Below are 21,595 nucleotides of genomic sequence, written 5' to 3'. Positions count from 1 at the left end.
AAGAGGCTCGTCTTTGTGGTTTCCCAAATCATAAGGCAAGTTCCCTGAGATGAAGTTGGCCTCTCACAACGACACAGGGCCACTGTATGCACTTTCTTGCTTACATTTATTATTTAATATTACCTTCTTCTTTCTGTGGCAATAGTTTACACCTGTCAACATCCTTGATCTTTGGGCAAATTACTTCATTCTCTGCCTCAGTTTCTTCATCTGTAAAATGGTGATAATCATAGATTGCTTCCTAGGGTTGCTATAAAGATTAAATGAACATAAAGCTTTTGGAATTGAACACAACAAATGCTATGTGTTCTTTAAATAACAATCAACATTACTATCTCTTTTGATTCAACTTTCCCATGAGGTAGATGGGCAGATATCACCTCATTTTCAGATGCAGAAATGAAGAATCACAGAGCTGAAGCAAGTTGCCCAAGGCCACTGCACTGGTAGGTGGCCAAGTCTGTGTTTAATCCACACCTGAACCTCAGTTAGCTCATTATAAAATTGGGGTGATGATGGCACCCCCTTATAGGATTGGGTTGTGAGAATCCAATGCCATCCTGCAACCAAGTGACAGGCACTTGGAGGGCACTGTTCAAATGTCTGTGACCTTTCCCTTTATGGTGCCCCACCCTGTCATACAGACGCCCTAATAGAGCCACCAGGGATCCCAGCTGCCCTGTTCTTGGCAGCCCTGGGGTCAGCTGCTTCTACTTGGTTGGCAAGGACAGCTGGTTCCACAGAGAGGTCCATTGTCTCTGTCCTCTGGGGCTCTGTTGTTCGGTCCTCTTCCCAGGGTTTAGCCTCAAGACACTAGGAGCTGTCCTTGGCGGTAGTCTTGGCATCCCAGGGTGGGGGAGGGGCATGAGGGAGTGTGCACAGATACCTGACTGTACTCTGAAGATTGGGTCACCAGTGGCTGTTCTACTGATGAGGAAACTGAGGCTCAGAGAGCTTAAATGGCTTGTGTGGGGAATGCTTGTCTCACGCCAGAGTTACCAAGGATGGAGCTGGGGGATTCACTCTGGAGGGGGGCGCGTGTGGCCTCAAGTCAGAAAAATCATGGATCCCATTAGGTCAGAGATGTCAGGGCCAGAGCACACGACCCCCATCCTCTCATGCTGTTTGTGGCAACACAGACCTCACAGCACAGACGCTTGCCCAAGGTCACACACTGACTCCACCTCAGTCAGCCAGGGGAGCTGTGTGTGCCAAACTCCCTGGCTCTCATAGCACTGCTAGAGCTCACAGAGGCTGGGCAGCCGGGGGTGTGACATGGGGTGGCCCCACCCCTGGGGCGGGGCGAGGCCGCACGTTCCGACTCTGACGCTCTGTGATGAAAACTCGTGCAGCCCTACCCTTAACGGATGTGGCCTTCCATAGACATGCGAGAATCCACTGGGTATTTGTCTGCGGAAGGCGGGACTGCGCGTTTGCTGGGCGTTGAGGGCGTGGCCTCCTTCCTGCGGGAGCTCCCAGCGTGGGACTCGATCCCTCTGTGACGCAGGCGCGAGCGAGGCGGAGCCGAGCCTGAGGGAGCTCCACTCCTGCGGAGGCAGCCGCGGCCGGGGGCGTGTCCTGGGCGGGGCTTTGCCCCGCCCCGCCCGGTCGTGGAGTGGTGGCCCGCGCCGGGAGAGCCTGGCCCCGGGATGTGAGTTTGGCGGGGGTGGGGACGCCGGGCCAAGCCCCCGGGGTTTCCAGGGGTTTCCGTGGGCGGGCGCACGAATGCGCGGGCAGCGGGGCGGGCCGGCCAGGTACCAGCCCAGGTATGGCGGGAGAGGGGACGCTGAGGCCGGGTGCCCTCAGGTCGGCCCTGCGCGCGGGGCCAGCCCCGCGCCATCTCTCTGCGGCCCGAGGGACGGGAGTCCACCGCAGGGCCCGGACTCGGGCGGGGACTCGCGACATGCGCGGGTCTGATGTCTACCCTCGGGCCGCACCGGCTGTGCGGAGGCCCCCGCAGTGACAGCAACTGGAGCCCGTGTTTCTGGTCCCTGTGCGGCCGCTGCGGAGGTGTGATGGGGTGGGGTGGGGAGTAAGCTGCGCAGCGGGCCGGAGTAGACCCCTGTCCCCGTCTGCGGGTTGGGCCACAGCCTGCGCGAGCCCCTACCTGCTGGTTCTGGGAACCCAGCTCTCAGGGACAGGGCGCTTTCTGTGCTCAGCTTCTGAGATGTATTATCTCAATCCTAGCAACAAGCACACATTTTATAATTGAGGGAACTGAGGCCTAGGGCCACACGGCTGTTCGCTGTAATTGTTATAATGTGGAAGTGAGGTGCTGAGGCCTTGCAGCCAGCACACCTGGATGTACATCCGCTGCTCCACAGACCCTCTGTGTGACCTTGGGCACACCTGTTCCCCTCGCCAAGCCTTTGGTGAGAGTGGTGCCTACCTCCCAGGACTATGAGGATTGGGCTGGATAGTGCAGGGGAAAAGCCAATGCTCGGTAAGGATCCGCTGTTATTGTTGCTGTTGCTAAGTGGCCCGTTTTCTGTGGCTGAGGGAGCTACTGGTACCAGGTCAGGGCTGTCTGGTCAATCAAAGCCCGCTGGCCCAGAGCGGGAGGCTGCTTCCCGCCCTGAGGCTGTCCCTATCTGTGTATTCTGTCCCTATGCACACGGAAGGCCACACACAACACAGCTGTACCAGCATGTGCCCGAGTCGCGCTGGCCCATCGTGTACTCACCCCGCTACAACATAACCTTCATGGGCCTGGAGAAGCTGCACCCTTTTGACGCGGGAAAATGGGGCAAAGTGATCAGCTTCCTAAAAGGTATGGAAGGCCCCACGTGGACCCTACATTGGCTTCTTCCACCCCCCAAGCCCACTGCCTTTCCCCAACAGAAGCTTCAGACTCTCTCCTACCTCCAGTCTCAGCCCTCAGGTTCCTTCCACCCAAGCTGTCAAAAGGATCTTTCCAACACAGACTTCTAAGCATGGCATGTCCCTGTCCCAGACCTTCCCTGGCTCCCCATCGCTGTGGACCTAGGTCTTGTGTGTTCCCCTGGAAGCCCAGTAGAAGGGGAACTGATTAATGACAGACACAGGAAGCTGAAGTTTGGAGGAATCCAGTGTCCATACCCCACAAGCTCAGAGAGTCCAAGAGGAAGAGAACCTTTGCTCCAACCCCACTGATTACAAATGGAAGAAATGAGCTCAGAAAGGTTAGGAAACGTGCCCAAAGTCACTTAGCTACTAAGTAGCAGAGAGGGATCTGGAACTCAGAGCTCCAGGCTCCCACACTTCATGGCTCATCCCACTGAGCAAGATATTTCTCCAAGGATCTTGTTTAGGTGGGAAATTCAGGCATCACAGTAGGCTAGTGTGAGAATATTTTCCTTATTCCCTGTATCATGGATTCTGTAGGTGAGGGAAAGAAGAAATACCCCCTGAAGTGTGACCTAGCGTAGGATGACACAGTGAATATCTTTAAATCACCCCATCTTCTGATGACACCATGGAGAAAGGGTCGCTCTGGAGCTAGCCCACCTTTAACACCTAAGCCCATCTCCCTTTTTAACAAATCCAGAGCAAGCCTCAGGTGCTGTACCTTGCAAAAAATAGAATCAAATTAGAGCTTAATAACACTTGTTTCTATTGTATTTCTTTTTTATTTATGGTTAACTTCTCTTCATGGCAAGTGATACTGATATTCCATTAGCAGTAGTGATACAGTAGTGACCAGACTGGGTATTCAGGGAAAAATGTTAAGTAGAAAAGAATATTAGTGGTGTGCAGCGATCACGAGAACTGACGAGGTGAGCAGAGCCAGCTGCCTCTCACCTTGCAGTTCTCTTGCCTTCTGAATGTGGTCCTTCGTGCTCTGTTTTCAGTCTGAGGGCCCCCTCCCGGTGCCTGTCCTTGGGCTGCTGTGTCACCCAGTAGCTCAACAGGATTCCTTGTCTCCCTCATCTCAGAGCCAACAGTCCTCCAGAGTTCCCTCCTTTCTCTGAGGATATAGGTGGAAAGGAGGCAGGGGCCATATGGTAAAGGGCCTTGGGTACCTCCAAGAAAAGAGCTGGCCCTTTGCCTGAAGGCAGCGGGGAGATATGGAATGTTCTGGGGCAGGGATGGAGGAGTGCGTGCTGTATGTGGAGCTATACTCTATGTGCAAATGTATGGAAATAGTTGGTTGCTACAAGGGTTGGTTTCTAAGGGTGACACATTAAAACAGGCCCTCTAGATTCTGACCTTTGCCTTGGATTTCCCTAAAGCCCACAGTATCACGGGCCTGTTTGCCCTTCACTTCCCAATCTCAGCCTCAGTTTCTTCTTTTGCAAAATGGAACGAATTTTGTCTGGTGTTATGTGAGGGGTGATGAAATAATGCAGTGTTTCCTAAACAGTGGTCATATGGAAAGCCATTTGGGGACTTTGCCATCTCTTCATACCTCTTGTTCCATTGTTTACTTCTTATGTTTTATTGACTTTGCTTCCGTTTTTAAACATGTAAGTAAAATTTTAAAACGAAACATTATGTCACCTAGATAGGAAACGCCGGTTTCACTTGCCATAAATAGAAAGTTATGGTAAAATATCAACGCAATGAAAACAAGTGTGTAATTCAGTGCAGGCTGCTTACTGTTACTTCAGGCTGTGAGACTGCTTTTGGGATGAAAAACAGATGAGCAAGGGTCAGACCAGTGTTAAAGAGCGGCCACGCCGCACTGAGTCCCACAATGTCATCAGAAGGTAGACGGAATCGGTCAGAGCTTTCCTCACCTTGACACTCAATATCATTGACCCGTGGGTCACCTCCCTCTGAAAGTGGTCCAGCCATACCTGAGCTCACCTTATGGCATGAGCAGCTTGAGAGACAAGGACTGCTGCGTACACAATGTTTGATGTCCCCTAGCCCCAGCGCCTGGCCATTGTCCACCCTGGCCTGGGAGGAGGCCTGTTCTCAGAATGCCCGTAAGCCAGCAGCTGTGCCCACCTTGTCCTGCGGCAGAGCTAACAGAGGCCACGTCTGCAGCCTGTGGGAGGGCCTGGAGCTGGGCCTGGCTTCCCAGCAGGGAAGCATGTTGCCCAATTTATGGTTTCAGAAGAGAAGCTTGTGTCAGACGGCATGCTGGTGGAGGCGCGGGAGGCCTCCGACGAGGACCTGCTGGTGGTGCACACGAGACGCTATCTCAACGAGCTGAAGGTACAAGTCGGCCTGAGGGCTGCCACGGGCCGGAAGGGCTGTGAGCCAGGAGGAGTGGGCAGAAGAGGGCAGTTTAGCCATGGAAGCACAGCCTCCAGGGGTTCCATTCCTGTCCCTAGTGCAGGGGGAGCATGTGAGTCTGTGGTCCCCAAGAGAAGGAGAGAGGTGTCATGAAAGGCAGATACAGGGGTGGGCTAGACTGCTCTGACAATAGTAAGCTCGCCTTTTCTGGGAGAATGACAGCAGGGATGTCCTCTCTGTGGAGAATGAACCTTCATAGGGATCTGGGGCTCATAGGTAGTGACTTTCGATCTGTGCTCTGTGAACAGGCCTCAACGACCCCTGCTGGCAGGATGGGCAGTGGGACCCCAGCCCCTGTCCCCATCTAGCCAGAGATGCTCCACCTTGGCCTATTTTTATGTTGCACTGAAGTTTAAGATTCGGTTCTAAGGACTTCTACTGCTAAAGATTTGTGGAAAATTATTGGGCTGGAAACAAGTTTGAAACCCCACAGGGCCCAGCCAGGAACATAACAAGTGGTGAGACAGTGGGCTCCAGCACAGGCCCAGCATGGGCAGGATGCCTGGCTTTAAAGACAAACCAGAATTACCAAGTGACAGTTCCTGATTTCTTAATGTGGCAACTCATTTTAACATTTTAAAATCCCACCGCCAGACTGAACTGGGCCTACAAGGCTGCCCTCTCGTGACCTCTTTCTAGAGGAGCCCACAGCTCTTATCAGTGGCTGAGGTTCTGAGGGTGGAGGCATTCAGTGAGTCCCCTTTGTGGGAGCCGAGGGGAGGCTGGGCAGAGGCTTGCATCAGAACCTGGTGCTGTCAGCCTGCCCTGGGGTCAGGGAGGCCTCAGGTTCTCTACCTCCAAGAGTATAGATCCCTGACCCCTGACCCCTGGCTTTCCAGCTGGACTCATGTGAGACTCAGAGCCATAGTGGATGCGAGAGGTCACCAGGCCCCTCCCCTCTACAGGTGGAAAAGCCTATGCCCAGAAGGCCACACCTGCTCAAGGTTACCTGGGAAGTCAGGCAGACCTGGGGAAGACCCCAGGTCGGGCATCCAGTCTGGTCTTCCAGGCTCCTGGTCACAGCTGCTGCCTTCCCTTCTCCACACTCCAGCCTATCTGTGAGAATTCTAGATGGAGTCATGAAAATGTGAGCTCATGAAAGATTACCAGGCAGAGGTTGGAGCCTGGCTCCCGGGAGAAGGGGGTGTGTGAGGCCTTGGCAGGAAGCCCAGCACTTGGCTGCCCTGGTTTCCTGGAGCTTGGACATGGGTGATCACAGCCCGTAGCCTAGGGCCCGGACCAAGATTACACACCTGCCAGAGTCCAGGGGGTGAGGCCAGGTGCAGGGACAGGAGGCATTGAGTCCGGGCAAGAAGAGAGTGGGGCCAGGATGGAGTGAGCACGTGGGATAAAGCTGGGGATGCCCCCATTTGAGGGGCCTTTAGGGAAATTGTGTGGGGCTTACTGCATGCCTGGCCTTGAGCCCCGAAAAGCCTGAAGACAGCTTACTATGTGATAAGTAATAAAGTATTAGTAGGTAGAGTCCCAAGTAGAAAATTGAGGTCAAGAGCAGGAGGAGAATTCAGATACGCCAACTGATTAACCAGTTGGTATAACTGAGCTACATATGAGGTCGGACAATTAAGTTCACGAACTCGTCCTAGAAAAAGAGCTACATACCTCATTGCTGAATATCCCTACGGTCACCTTCAAAGCACTCCCCTTGGGAAGCTATGCACCAACGCCAGCACCTAGTCCACCATACAAAGCAACTTTGGAACTCTTTCTGGAATGGCCATCAGAGCTGTCATCGTATTACCCTTGATGTCCTGAATGTCATCAAAATGTCTTCCTTTCAATATTTCCTTTATCTTCAGGTAACAAAAGAAGTCGTTGGGGGCTAGATCAGGCGAGTAGGGAGGGTGTTCCAATACAGTTATTTGTTTACTGGCTAAAACTCCCTCATAGACAGTGCCCTGTGAGCTGGTGTATTGTTACGATGCAAGAGCCATGAATTGTTGGTGAAAAGTCAGGTCGTCTAACTTTTTCACGCAGCCTTTTCAGCACTTCCACATAGTAAACTTGGTTAACTGTCCAGCTGGTACAAATTCATAATGAATAATCCCTCTGATATCAAAAAAGGTTAGCAACATCTTTGCAACAAATGTGTGAACTTAATTGTCAGACCTCATATTTGGCTTGGAGCTCCCTGGAAGCCAGAGCGAAAGGAGAAACATGATGAATTGCACACACCTAAGGTGAAAAAATATTCAGTCATTCAGCACATCTATATGGAACACTGACTGTACTAGGCACAAAAAAAGAATAAGCGAGGTTCCCTGTGCCTGTGGATTTGCATTTTCATTGTGGAAGACTGAAAATAAAGAAGTAATCACACAAAAGCATTTCAGAGGGCACCAAGGGCTATGAAGGGAAAAAAATAAAGGGTATGCTGGGCAGAGGTATGCTCATTTAGACGCATGGTCAGGGAGGGCCTCACAGAGGAGGTGATGTGTGAGGTAAGACTAAATAATAAGGAGTAGGTTACAGTCAGGTAGAGCTTTGAAGAAAGAATGTTCCCGAGTCTCAGGTCTGGAGTGGGAAGGAGCTGGCTCCTTGAGCGGCAGGTTGAAGGGACTGAAACACAGAGGTGGCACATGGTGTGGCCTGGACGGCCAGCAGCACCAGGCTGTGGGAGGAGCTTGAGTCCTGTTCCAGGCGTCGTGGGAAAGTGATGTGATGCATGCGCCCCTGATGCTCAGGGGAGACCCATGTCCGTTTCAGGCCTTGTCTGGCATCTGGGTGCTGCGGACCCCAAGCAGTGCCTTGGAGAGTCCCTGCAGATTTCCCAGGACTGCCTTTCTTCAGCTCTTGTGTGTGTGTTGTGGAGTATCCATCCATCCACCCCTCCCCTCCCCCACGTCACTCTGCCCCCAGCCCATGTTTTGGGGCTCGTGCCTGGCCCTGCACTGGAATGGCCTTCAGTGCTTAATAAACGAGGCATTGAAGGGATGCCATAGCCTGATGTCTGACAGATGGCATCCGTTCAGGGAGTCAGGTGTTCGTGGAGTGGCTGCTGTGTGCGAGGCCCAGACGCGGCCCCGCTGAGGTGCGTGTGTTGGGCCCACGCGGGGCTCTTATCTTCTGCTGACCCCAGTGACATTTGTCATGGGTGTGGGTAGTGTGATGCAGATGTGACGTCTCTTCCTCGTGCACCCAGAGCGGGGCAGTGCTCCGGACCCGTTCATCCAGCTAGTATTTAGTGAGCACCGTGGTCTGTTCTAGGTGTGGGGAGACAATCCCTCTCCTGTGGAGCTGGCATTTAGGTGAGGGGTCAGCTAATAGAATAAGCAAGTCAGTGATACGTGTGTTAGAGGTGCTCAGTGCCTGGGGAAAGGACAGCAGGAAAGGAGGTGGGGGGACTGCTGTTTAAAATAGGGAGTCAGGGAGGATCTTACTGACGTGATCATGAAACGAGAGCAGTGAGGGAGTGGCCTGGGTGGGCATCTGGAGAACATTCTCAGCAGCAGAACGAGCAAGTGCAAAGGCCCTAAGGCAGGAGGACCCCCAGTGTGTTCCAGCAACAATGAGGAAGCCAGTGTGGCTGGATCAGAGGGGACGGGAGGGACAGTGGTAAAGGACTGGGTCAGAAGGCAGTCAGGGGCCAGACACGAAGGGCTGTGTGCGCTGCTGTGGCCTTGCTCTGGGGACAGGAGAACCAAGGAGTGTTTTAAGCAGAGGGTTGCTGGGATCTGAGCTATGTTTTAACTGAATTGCTTGGCAGCTATGATGAGAATATGCTGTCAGGACAAAAGCAGGGAGACCAGTGGGGAAGGAGCTGGTTGCACTAATCACCACGAGAGATGCTGGGCTCTCACACTAGCCTGGAAGCAGCAGCTGTGGGGTGGGAGGAAGTGTTAGGAGTTGGGGTTTGTTATGAAGTTGAAACAACAGGATTTTCTGTTGTTCAGATTGAGTATGGGGCATGCGAGAGAAAGAAGCCAAGGGTGCCTCAGAAATTTTGGCCTGAGCCCCAGGAAGTCTGGGCAGGAATTGGGCCTCATTGCTGCCCTCAGGGCACTTGGAGTCCTGTGGGAGGGAGGGGGACACAGACCCCAGCTCCACAGCACACCCGAAGGCAGATGTCCTGGGAGGCTTTCTGGGGAAATGGTACCCCCGGGGTCTCTGATGGTCTTCCTCTTACTTATCTCTTCTTCCCTGAGGGGGCCTCTCTCTCCTTTTTTTTATTGTGCTAAACTTCAGATAACATAAAATTAATCATTAACTGTTTTAAAGTGTAAAATGTAATGGCATTTAGTAGACTTGCAATGTGGCACAAACATCACCTCTGTCTAGTTCCAGAACATGTTCACAGCCCCAAAAGGAAACCCCGTGCCCACTAAGCAGGTGCTCCCCTCTCCTCTCCACCCTGCCCCTGGTAACCACCAACCTGCTTTTGCCTTTTCTGGGTGTTTTCTATAGTGTACATGGAATCACAGACGCTGTGACCTCTTGCTCTGGCTTCACCGAGCGTAGTGTTTTCCGGAATCATCCATGCTGCAGCCTGTGTCGGCACTTGGCTCCTTATTAAGGCTCAGGAGCCTTCCATTGTGTGGGTGAGCCACGTTCTGCTTGTCCTGTCCTCAGCTCATGGACACTGGGTTGTTGCCAGCTTTTGGCTTCTGTGAATAGTGCTGTATGAACATTCAGCTACAAGTATTAATATTTTTTGAGTTCCTGTTTTCAGTTATTTGGCGTATATACCTAGGAGTGGGATTGCTGGGTCATATGGTAATTCTGTTTAACTTTTTGAGGAACCACCCAAATGATTCCCCCAGCAGCTGCACATTTCATATTCCTAATAACAGCACAAGGTTTCCAATGTCTCCACATCCTCACCAACACTGATTATTTCCTGTCTGTCTGTTTTTATTGTGGCTAACTTAGTGGGTGTGAAGTAGTAGCTCATTGTGGTTATAATTTGCATTTTTTAATGGTTAATAGCACTGAGCGTTTCTTCACATGCGTGTTGCTCATTTGCGTATCTTCTTTGCAGAACTGTTTGTTCAAGTCATTGGCCCATTTTAAAACTTGGGTGTTTGTCTTTGTTGTTGAGCTGTAGGAGTTCCTTGTAAGCTTTGGAGAGACAGATAACAATCGAGGTATTGTTATTGTCAGGTAGAGAGACAAGTGCACAAAGGCAGGGGTCGAGGGGGCCTAGCTGGGGGTACTTTAGGTTGGGCGGTGAGGACAGGTGTCCCTAATGGGTCTAAGTCCTCATTCCAGGTCTAGTTGGAGGAGCTCTTGTTCCACAGGTGAGACAGGTGACAGAGGCACAGGGAAGTACCATGCCCAAATTCATACGGCAGTGGCAGAACCCAGAGTCGGACCAGCTGACTGAGGAATCCCTCTGTGTCCCATCCCCATCCCGCTCCCATCCAGCCTGCCCCTCAGTGCCCTTGCCTGGCACCAGACTGCCAGAGAGCCTGACCTGCGGGCAGATCTGGGCGGTCCTGCCCCAGCCTGCTGCATGTCCCAGATAAAGTACCCATCCATGGCACTGGAACATCTGCCCCCATCCACCCACCCCCGAGTCTGTCCCACCCACTCTGCTTATTTTTTTACTCTGGCCACCGATGGTTTTTCCCAGCAGAACTTTCATCCAGCAGAACTTTTCTGCAGTGATGGAAATATTCTAGAAAGGCTCTGTCGAGTCTAGTAGCCACCAGCCACATGTGGCCATTCAGCGCTTATAATATGGCTAGCATGACTGAAGAACAAAATTTGAATTACGAATTTAATTAAAATTATACGCAGGTGTGGGTGGTGACTGCTGGGCTGCACAGGACATCTAAGCTATACCACTGCCGGGCACAGAACCCTAGCGGGCTGGGCAGAAGGCTGGCGTGCCCGCGCCCCATCTTGGATAGCCAGAAGTGGAGAAACAGTGGCAGCCAACTGCCTTCTCCTGTGGGCGCTGGTCCCCTTGGCTGCGTCCCGTATGTGCTTCTGGTGACTGTTCCCGGCCCATGGAAAGTTCAGTCTCTAGCTAGAGGTTCCTGGGTGTGTCCTACCCACATGACTGCAGCTTTGCAAAGGTTGGCACAGTGTGTGTTATCTAAAAGCAAAGGGGGCAGGCAGAGGCTTGTAGTGAGGAAGTTTGGGAAACACGGAGTAAAGCACAGTTGAAGAGGATTCTGTACTGCAGGCCTTCTCAGAACCTTTAACATGCCAGAATGGGTTGTGAATTTCCAAGAGGTGGACAACATGAGCAGTGTTCCCCAAACTTATTTGATGTGAAGCTTTTCTCTATGGAGTGCTGTGGTGCTAGGTAGTCGCTGTGGAATGCACTCAGAGAAATGCCATTCTCACGGCTTTGTGTGCACATTGGACCCCTCAAGGGCCTGAGGTATGGCTTCACTTCCTTTCTGTCTCTAACCCGTGCTGGCTGCTGAGGAAGGGAGTCAGTCACTTAATGTGTGTTCTTCACACACATTCACACAACTTCACACAACATTTATTCACGCATTTATTCATAGGAAACAGTGGTTCCAGGCCTGTGTGGGGCAGTGGGGGTGGTGTGACCACAGGCCACCACCTTCCCCTGCATCAGAGCCCCACCACACACATGCACACGCATGCACGCAGGTGTCCATGAGAGCATGCGTGCATGCGCACACATGTGGGGGAGGGCCGCACAGCTGTCCAGCCTTCCTGGTGCAGCTCCAGCACCCTTGCCGCCTTCCAGGCCCGGCGTGCCTCCATGTTACATCGGAGGGCCTGTGCATGAGGAGAGCTGGATGGGGGCCTCCTGTCAGGCAAGTGGTCCAGGCCCCGTGGGCCATGCTCAGGGCTTCCTACACTTGCGTGAGAGGGCAGAACAAGCTTCCCCAGTCTTCAGCTGCCCTCAGCTTTGCTCGCCTGGGAAGGATGGCCACACACGTGTCGCTGGCAGTGTGGGCAGCCTGGCAAATGTCTCCCCTATTGTCTCTTGACCTAAGCCACAGTGGCCCTTGTCAAGCTGACATGGGTCCTGTCCAGTCCCAGCCTCTGTGGGCACCCCCAGAGCCTTCTGGGCCTTTCCATTCACATGACCTTCCTGCTGTCACCCTCCATCTTTGGCCTGTTCCCCTCTTTGCTGATGCCCGTGCTCAGGCTTCTCTCCTGGCTGGTGAGCGCGGCAGCCATGCTTCCCAGTTCTCCCCCAGGAGGCCGTGGCAGCCGCAGGGCCTCACTTTGCTCACTCCTTCCTGAGCACCTCTGATCCCCACGCCCCCTGCCACCCCTGTGGTCCCAGGACAGCCCTGTTTGTCCCAGTGGGCTCCACTCCTGGGCTTTGCCCTTCAGTGCTGGAAGCCTGGGGTTCCGACCTTGCGTCCTGGATACCTCTGTCCATCTGTCTCCTACATCCTGTCTGTGAGCCATCCTCACCCCCAACCCACCCCCCTCCAGACCCTCATTATCTCTTGCTTCCTCCCTCGGGCAGCTGCTGCTGTTCTCATCCCCCTAACTGGTCCTGCTGCATCTGCAGCTGCTTGGGAAGCACCATCTGAGGCTCCCTGCTTACTGCTCTGACCATGATGTCTGAGCCTTCGCTGGCAGACCCAGCCTTACGCCCTAACCACTGCCCTATCCTGGCTGCACCCAGCTTCCCTTGAACGTGGACTGACCTTTCCCCTGCCAGCAGTCTTTTTTTTTTCACCTTGAGCAGGACAACTGGCTACCGCCTGTTCACCGCCAGCGCTGGGCCAGTTCTGGGTCTGCACCTCTGTGACGTGGAGTCCTCCTCAGTTCTTTTTGTTTCATTTTCTCTCCTTTCCCACCCCAATATATTGTTATTGTATTTTTCTTAATTTTAACGTTTATTTTTTTCTATTACGGTTGATATTCATTATTATATTAGTTTCAGCTTTCATTCTGGGCACAAGAGGGCAGCCAAGGGCTTTGGAGCGCCCGGGATGTGGTGACAGCTGTGTAAAGGCTCTTCCCTGAGCCCAGAGCTCTGTGTGGCCCAGGCGGGTGGAGAGTTCTCATTTCTTCCTAAAGAAGTTGCACTTGGCCTGGAGTTCACCCAGGGCACCTGGAAACTGGCATTAGAGGAAGTCAGATTTCCTGCCGGCTGCCTCCGAGCTTTGGGCACAGCACCGGGCGGCCAATGTCCTGCATTTCTTTCCACAGTGGTCCTTTGCTGTCGCAACCATCACCGAAATCCCCCCTGTCATCTTTCTTCCCAACTTCCTTGTGCAGAGGAAGGTGCTGAAGCCCCTTCGGACCCAGACGGGAGGGACCATAATGGTAGGTGGGGAGGCAGGCGGGACGTAGGAGTCCAGGGACCCCACACCCTGTTCCTCTTCACCTCTGGGCCTCTGCCCACCCGGGGCTCTCCTTCTGCAGTGCCCTTCTCCCACTTAGTACTTGAACAAAATCCTAAGTGTTGTCAAGGCCCAGCAGCAGTCTCTTTCCCAACGCATTTCCCCATTTCCCGTCCCGGCACATTAGAATTCATTGTTCCCTCCCCTGGCGCCTCAGACTGAGGTACCGTATTTGCTGGCACATAAGATATAGCCCATCCCCCAGAGATATATCCCAAAACTATCACTTCGATGTACTCAAATTTAAGGTGGAAAACCAAATTCCCATGACTTCAGTAATGATGAAGCTCCCCTCTCCCCAACGAGGGTGTGGCAATGGAGAACACTCCTGGCAAAATTAGGTTTCATGTCCTGTGTGTAGCTTTCTTCAAAGTTAGCCACAGGCTGCCAAGTTATTGGAGGTAGAGAACATTTCAGATTTTAGTGTACGATGATCTAATTCGGACCTGGATCAATACCTATTGATCCCTATAGTTTTCTTGTTAGCTTGCAATTTTTACATTTCTTTTTGGTTTATTAGACTATTACTACCCACCCAAAACTATGATTTTCTGTGGGATTTCACTATTCAGTCTACTATATTTCCATTGAGCAAGAAGTTGCCTATTTTCCCTTTGAAAACCACATTGAAAGCATTGTCAGCTCCGGTGTGATCATGAGTAAATACCTTGTTCCAGTTTCCTCACAGAATTGCAAAGGGCTTAGGCACTGCACATCTCACATGCCAGCCAATCCGGTCCTTGCTTCTGAGACTGAGTTTGCTGGGGGGTGGGTGTTTTCTGTATCCCCACCTCAGAGGTGGCTGGAAACAATGTTTATGGGTTGGACAAGAGGATCAGTGACCGAGTGGCTGCAGAGGAAGCCTGCCCGCATCCCTTACCCTGTGCTTGTCTCGCAGGCGGGGAAGCTGGCGATGGAGCGAGGCTGGGCCATCAATGTGGGTGAGTGCCCCGCAGCCTGGCCTGGGCACTGGGAGGGCCCAGAGGAACCTGGGGAGACAGCGTGAGCGCATAGCCACCCAAGCCTCCTTACAGTGGCCTGGAGGCAGGTGTGCAGCCTCCTGGTGCCGAGAGTGAAACCCGGGCCTCCGCACGGATCCTTGTCTAGAGTAGGTCTCCAGCTGGCACGGATCCTTGTCTAGAGTAGGTCTCCAGCTGGCTCCCCACTGCTGCCTTTGCATACGTCCAGTGATGAGGAGCTTGTTCCCTCCAAGAAAACCCATGCCACCCGGGGGCAGCTCTGCATGGGGCTGAAACCTACAGAGTTTCAGAGGCTCTCCCAAAAGAATCCGTCAACCTGTTGGGGCCCAGGACAGCCTGCAGGGGCTTGGTCATGCGGTGGGTGGACAGGCCCAGGGTCAATATCATGTCCTTCTCAGGGCCCTGACAGTCAGCATTCCCCAGCCCCCTGGACTCTCCCACAAGACTGGCTCATGGCAGGGCCACACCCATGGTCTTCCTCCCCCCCACCAGTGTCCCTCATGGAGGCTTAGCACTTCACAGTGTGTGAAGCCCTGTTCTGTCCGCCTCTCCTCTGAGCCAGGTGTTGCTGTTCAGTCCCCTTACAGTGATAAGGACTTGGACATCGAGAGAGGCTTACTAAGAGCCCCACAGCTGCCCCCGCCCCCAGCCTTGGCTGTGAGCTCTGTAGGACCCGGGCTGAGTCTCTTCCATGTTGGTATGGCCGGGTCTGCTCATACCAGCATGAGGTCTGGCTTAACCATGGTTTATGATACTCTGCTGAACCAGTGAATAAGTGGTACATGCCATGTGTGTCTACCGCAGTGTTCCCACGTTCGGGTCCTGATCTGGTCTTGGTTCGAATCTTGGTTCTGCCATTAGTTAGCTGTGTGACCCAGGACAGGTTGCTAACACTCTCTGTGCCTCCGTTTCTTTACCTGTAGAACGGAGACAATGATAATGCTGCCCCCTAGGCCTGTAGGGAGGCTTCCGTGAGCTCGGTGCCTGGTTAGGATTTCACTGTTGGCTGTTACTTTGTCATTGTGATCCAATGACAGCCTCCTGGGTGGTGGAAGAGGCAAATCCCTTGTATCCATGGGCCCTGGCTTCACACTGCCAGGTGAGGCAGTTACTGGGCTCCACTGCAGAAGCCCTTGCAGCTCAGGTTCTTGTGGGGGTGGCAGGGGTACTGGGGTGGGGCTGTGGTCTCAGGGCTGCGGGGTGCTGGGGGCTGGGCTCTGGTCTCCAGGGCCTTCCCCACCACCACCACCACCACCACCACCACCACCACCACCACCACCACCACCACCACCGACAGCCATAACCAGCAGAGGGCGGCCTTTCTGACCATCCCCTCTGCCACCGCACCATCTGGGAGGTCCCAAGGTGCACCTGCCTCCACCGCCACACCACCCCTCTTGGCATGAGGACTCAGAGGGGGGCCAGCCCTGCCCTGCGGAGACTTCCTGCCCATAGAGGACAAGCTCCCAGGCCCTGAGGGGTGGCTGCAATGGCAAAGCTGCCTCCTGACCCAGGGATGGGAACACGCCCAGGCACTCAGTTCACTGCCATCCTGGAGTCCCAAAGCCCTCCTTGGAGCTGAGCGGCGGGCGGGGGCAGAGGCGGGGAGTGCCTGGGCCTGACTGCACTACATCTGCCCTTCCACAGGTGGCGGCTTCCACCACTGCTCCAGTGACCGTGGCGGGGGCTTCTGCGCCTACGCGGACATCACACTGGCCATCAAGGTGTGCCCGAGAGCAGAGCATGGCAGGCTCGCCCCCGAGAGCCCTCCCTGGAGTCCCCCTGCCACTCCCAGCCTGATCTCACCCTACGTGATAGAGAAAGGAACTGAGGCTCAGAGGGGAACAAGACCGCTGGCTCACTCAGCCAGGCTGGGGCTCAAACCCAGATCTGACACTTCTCTCTGAGCTGCCTGTGACAGAAAGGAGATGTCACAGCCTTCAACAGTGGCAGGGGCCTGGGGGGGCGCATATATATCAACAACATAAGAAGGGCATTGCTCCAAAAGAGTGAAGAGGAGAAAGATAATAACGACCACAGGAACGCTCATGGCACTCAGTGCAGGCAAGCCCTGTGCCACCCACCTCAGTTAATCTTCACGTGGGACAGATGAGGACACCGAAGCCCAGGGAGATGAGGCCACAGCCAGAAAGGGCACAGCTGGCAGTGGCTTCCTTTCTGTCAGACCCCAGAGCTCCCCCTGCCTACCTCCGTCCGGCCTCGTGCTGGTGTCAGGAACAGGCCGTCCTGGTCCCTGTGCTCACAGGACAAACAGGCCAGTGGTGGAGGGGGCAGGTCAGCAGACCCTGGCCATTCAGAGAGGGGGACTCACAGGAAACCTTCCTGGAGGGTGTGGGGAGCAGAAGGAGGGCTTTCCAGAGAAGGAGGCATGAGGACGTGGCCTTGTAGGAAGGCAAAGATTGCGGAATGTACTTCCAGGCCCAGTTCTGAAAGGAGGTTCCCCTTCCCCTGAGCCCCACTCATTTCCCCAATATTCCTGGACTATCACTGAGGGCCAGCCCCACTGCCCCACTTAACTCCCGACTTCCCACCCTTCAGGGCACAGCACAAGTGCCTCCTCCAGGCAGCCTTCCCTGACCACGCACACAGGCTTCTCTGGAGCCGCACAGCTCTTCTGGGTGTGTGATGTCTCTGCCCATGTCCTGATAGCCCATAAGCATGTACGGCCTCCAGCCCGGGCCCTCTCTGTGAGTCCCGAGGGGCTGCGTCCGCTGGCCTTTCTGGGTCCTCATGTCTCCCTTCTCCTCCCTGGCAGTTTCTGTTTGAGCGTGTGGAGGGCATCTCCAGGGCCACCATTGTTGATCTCGATGCCCATCAGGTGAGTGCCCTGTGGGGGCCACGATCTCATGGGCCCCCTTCCCGAGGACCCCTCCACATGCCCCCATTGGCACCTGTCACACAGCCTTACACTGTGGGACTCCCCCTACTGCGGGAACACCCCAAACCGGACCTCTGCACCCCCACCCTCACCTCTTGCCTCTCTCCCTGCTGCCTAGCCTCTTCTCAGCCTGGAAGCAGAGGGTCCTTCTCTCTCCCTCTGCCCCTGACCGCCCAGCCAAGGTGGCTGGCCCTTCATTGCTGCCGTCAGACAGGCAGGGTCCTCCCTAAAGCCCACCTGGCAGTGCTGTTCTTGTGCTCGGACCCCCCTGTGGCTGCGCTGGCCTGTGTGCACAGAGCTCATGAGCGCTGTGAACCTGACCCTCGGGCAGATGCCCACACGTGATTTCAGGCTTGCCCAGCCCCAGGCCACTGCTGAAGAGCTAGTCCACTGGCTGGGCTCCGAGTTCAGGGCCTCCTTCTCGGGACCCCAAACCCAGGGCTTGCTCCTCTGGTCACAGGCAGAGCAAGGCATCCAATGGGCTCTGGACAGCCCTCTGACACCTCTTCTGCTGTGGCTTTGTGCTGGTCGGGGCCCTACTTCAAGGTCACGTGACACCGAGCTCCTGAAGCAAGTCACAGGAGTACAGCCCTTTCCAGTTTGCTTCACACCCCTGATCCCAGCCAATCCTACCACACACTGAGAGGGGGGGAGGGCTACGGTTACTGCCTTGTTCCACGGAGATGAAGCTGAGAGGGCTGGGGCTTGCCTAATGTCACACTAGAAGGTCATGGGGCCAGGTTTGGAGGTTGAATTCCCGCTTTGTCACTTAACAGCCACGAGACCCTCTGCCCCAAGGGCAAGCTGCCCCACTCAGGCACATGGGGGTGGGAGAGGGGGCTTCTTGGGTGGGGGGTGTTGGCTTGCTGATGGCACCTGCCTGCGTGGGGCTTCTGTGTCGTCCCCACAGGGCAATGGGCACGAACGGGACTTCATGGGTGACAAGCGAGTGTATATCATGGACGTCTACAACCGCCACATCTACCCCGGGGACCGCTTCGCCAAGCGTAAGCCACCCCCTCAGGAACCTCGAGAAAGTCCTGAGGGCATTCTGACTTGGATGGACTCTCCCCTGAGCGTTTCCTACGTGCTGGGCTCTGTGGAGGTCCCGTCCTTTATTCTCAGGACCCCTGCGTGGGCCTGTTCTCATTGTGCAGACAGGGAGAGTCAGACCTAGAGAAGGCGACCCGCCCAAGACTACAGAAGCCTGTCCAATAAACACGTGTGGGTCTTCGTATTAGGGCAACCATGAGAAGAATAACAGTAGACTCCTATTTTAGGTTTGCATCTATCTAGTAGGACACGGGGAGTGAGGAAAAAGAAATGAGGGAAACTATGATAAATAGAATATTCCAAATCAGATGACAGAAATCAGCTCAATTATAGTAGTTGTTAAAATAAATGCAGGCAGATTAAATTTAGCGATCCAGAAGCAGAGATGAGCTGGGCAAACACAGGGACACGCACACTTTGCAGGCAGGAGGCATCTGTGCAGGAAGGGCTGTGAGTCTGCTGTGGGAACTGAGCCCAGCATGGCCCGAGGGACCAGCTTCCCAAGTGAGTCTTGAATGTGCTGGCTTTGGGCATGAGGTACGGCTCATGGAGGCAGTGAGACCAGATGTCGCTGACATGGATCTCGTGTCCCCAGGGCAACCCCCTTCCCCTTTGGTCCCCACTGTGTAGTGCTTGCTGCTCTTTTTCACTTAGTTTTCATTGACATGGGGAGCTGAGCAGTGCGGGAATCAGACCGACTGGTTTCCAGTCCTACCTTGGGCACTGACGGGGACCCAGGCAATCTCTGCCCTGCCGACCCTCAGTTTCCCTTCTCTGCACATTGCGGGATGTTCCTGTATTGCTCTCAGAGGCCATCAGGCGAAAGGTGGAGCTGGAGTGGGGCACGGAGGATGATGAGTACCTGGGTAAAGTGGAGAGGAACCTCGAGAAAGCCCTCCAGGAGCACCCACCGGACGTGGTGGTATACAACGCAGGCACTGATATCCTCGAGGGGGACCGTCTTGGGGGCCTGTCCATCAGCCCACAGGTATGTCCTGACCCTGGGGGCAGGGGACAGGCTGCTCTGCAGACCCAGGAGCCGCAGGACAGGTGGGCCGCACTGCTGTCGGGGGATGGGTGGGAGCAGGGCCTCCTGGCCCCACGGCAGGGAGGCCTGTCTGAGCAGCCTTCCCGTCTCCCCGCAGGGCATCGTGAAGCGGGACGAACTGGTGTTCCGGACGGTCCGCGGCCGCCAGGTGCCCATCCTCATGGTAACCTCGGGCGGGTACCAGAAGCGTACTGCCCGCATCATCGCCGACTCCATCCTGAATTTGTACAGCCTGGGGCTTATCGGATCCGAGTCACCTAGCATTTCTGCACAGAACTCAGACACCCCTCTGCTACCCCCAGAGGTGCCCTGACTGCACTGCCCTCTGAAGGGCGCCCTGCCTGCCTCCTGCCCGCCCACCTCTCAGTGCTTCCCTTTTCTAACCACATGGGGCAGTGGGGCAGGTGTCCTGCGGGGCAGGGGCCTGTCCCTCACTGGGCCTGCCTTGGGGGCCTGGTCGGCACCTCCTCCAGTCTCCCCACTGGGTTTTGGCGGGTCTCCAGGCCTCTCGGGCAGGGACAGAAGGCAGGGCCTGAAGACCGCACATGGGTTCGTGGGTCTGGTCAGGCAGTCCAACCAAGGCGGAGGAAGGCCCGCGGCTCGGGGGCTGCTGCCAGGGCGCCCAGGGGTTACAGTGCTCTGCATTTCAAAGAAGTCAGACCCGTGTCAGACCAAGGAAGCTTCCATCTCTGCCATGGTTGGGCCCCCCCTTAAGTCGAGTGATTTGCTCCCCCTCTCCATGCCTCAGACAGGGCACGAGGGGTGGGGGAATACGATGTGGGTGGGCCTGAAAGCTGGGTACTGGAGCCAGGCCTCTGCAGGGCAGGGGGTCCCTGGATTCCCAGCCAGCAGGCAGGGGCCCTGGTCCTGGATGTGAGTGGCAGCAGGGAAGGGGATGCAGGTGGATTTCCCTATCTGGTGTTCCCCTTCAATAAAGCAGGGAGTGGACCCACCTTCCCAGATCCCTTCAGTGATTAGTGAAGGGGAGGCCTGAGAAGCCCCAAATCCCTGCTTCCACAATGGTCTCAGCTGTTCAGTGAGGGGGCAGGTTTAGAAAAACACTCAAGGCTTAATGGGGCTGCTGACCCCAGTGTGGAGGGGCAGGGGAAGATGCAGCCCAGGTGGAAATTGGGGTGGGCAGGTGGTCAAGCCAGGTCCTGCAGGAACTGAGGCCCCAGGTAGGGCCTGGGGTGCTGGTGAGACCAGGCTGGGGTTTCTGGAGGGAAAGCAGGGGGTCTCCTTCCGGGCCTATAGGCTGCAAGGGTGGGGGCTAGGGTGGGGTCCTGGGTGGGCTGCAGCCTCCACTGTCCTCACCCAGAATGCACAGGGCCCTGATCGCGCTGCGTCCAGGATCCCAAGTGAGCCCCAACCTTGTCCCCATCTCACTCAGGGGACACCTAGGCCCCCCAGGAAGCTGGGTGGGGAGCATCCACTCCTCCCTCACCTGGGTGTGTGCTTAGTGGACACAGGTGGGGCTGGGGGCGGGGGGAGAGTGGGTCAGCTGCGGCGTCCCAGTCCCAGATCAACCCTACTTATGGGATCGTATTCCTTACCATCTGGGGGTGCTCCTGCTTTCTCCCACTTCCTCACACTCGCTCGCCGTGCTCTCTGCTGGAGTAGGGGTGGGGGTGAGGGTAGGGTAACGGCTCCAGAACCACAAGCTGACAAAAATTCTGACCTGGACCAGACCTGAGGCACTAACCACACACTTGGATGCCCCTTTCCCTGTCCCCTGCCCTTGCGGTTGGTCTCTGCATCTGACGTGGGGTCCCTGACATCCCTTCATCTCTACTGTGGGCCTGCAACATCGGGGGAAAGGCAGGGGATGTGGCGTCACTGCTGAACTTCTGTCTGTAGAGAACCATAAAGGCTCTTCTTGACCGGACTGAACCTCTGTGTGTTCTTGAGATGAACCCTCCCCCCACAGAGTAAAGGAAGTAAAGATTTCTGTAGCATGAGGCCTGGCATCAGATCGCTGCCCAAGAAGTGCTAGTATTTTATTCCATCCTCAGAGTCTTATGAAGTAGGTCATTATTCCCATTTTACAGAGGAGACAACAGATTCAGCAAGCAATTTGACC

The 21,595-nt window shown here is 55.0% G+C and overlaps 1 protein-coding gene across 3 annotated transcripts; it reads left to right on the top strand.

The window, feature by feature from the left end:
* Window positions 1-1,513: 1,513 nt before the first annotated feature.
* HDAC11 (histone deacetylase 11) lies at window positions 1,514-21,400 on the top strand. 3 transcript variants are annotated; one of them, XM_074334094.1, is made up of 11 exons: window positions 1,520-1,651; window positions 2,622-2,770; window positions 5,042-5,142; window positions 13,342-13,458; window positions 14,434-14,476; window positions 16,163-16,239; window positions 17,292-17,354; window positions 18,325-18,421; window positions 18,891-18,971; window positions 19,277-19,455; window positions 19,613-19,972. In XM_074334094.1, coding segments are annotated over exons 1-11 (1,125 nt in total). In that variant the 5' UTR covers window positions 1,520-1,649; the 3' UTR covers window positions 19,829-19,972. The 3 variants fall into 3 exon arrangements, with proteins under 3 accessions (XP_074190202.1, XP_019573955.1, XP_074190195.1); XM_019718396.2 differs by lacking the exon at window positions 18,891-18,971 and having other exon boundaries at window positions 1,518-1,651; window positions 19,613-21,400; XM_074334101.1 differs by lacking the exons at window positions 13,342-13,458; window positions 14,434-14,476 and having other exon boundaries at window positions 1,514-1,651.
* Window positions 21,401-21,595: the final 195 nt, after the last annotated feature.

The sequence above is a fragment of the Rhinolophus sinicus genome, linkage group LG01 (genome assembly GCF_036562045.2).
Source record: "Rhinolophus sinicus isolate RSC01 linkage group LG01, ASM3656204v1, whole genome shotgun sequence".
NCBI lineage: Eukaryota > Metazoa > Chordata > Mammalia > Chiroptera > Rhinolophidae > Rhinolophus > Rhinolophus sinicus.
This window is presented reverse-complemented; position numbering and strand designations above follow the sequence as displayed.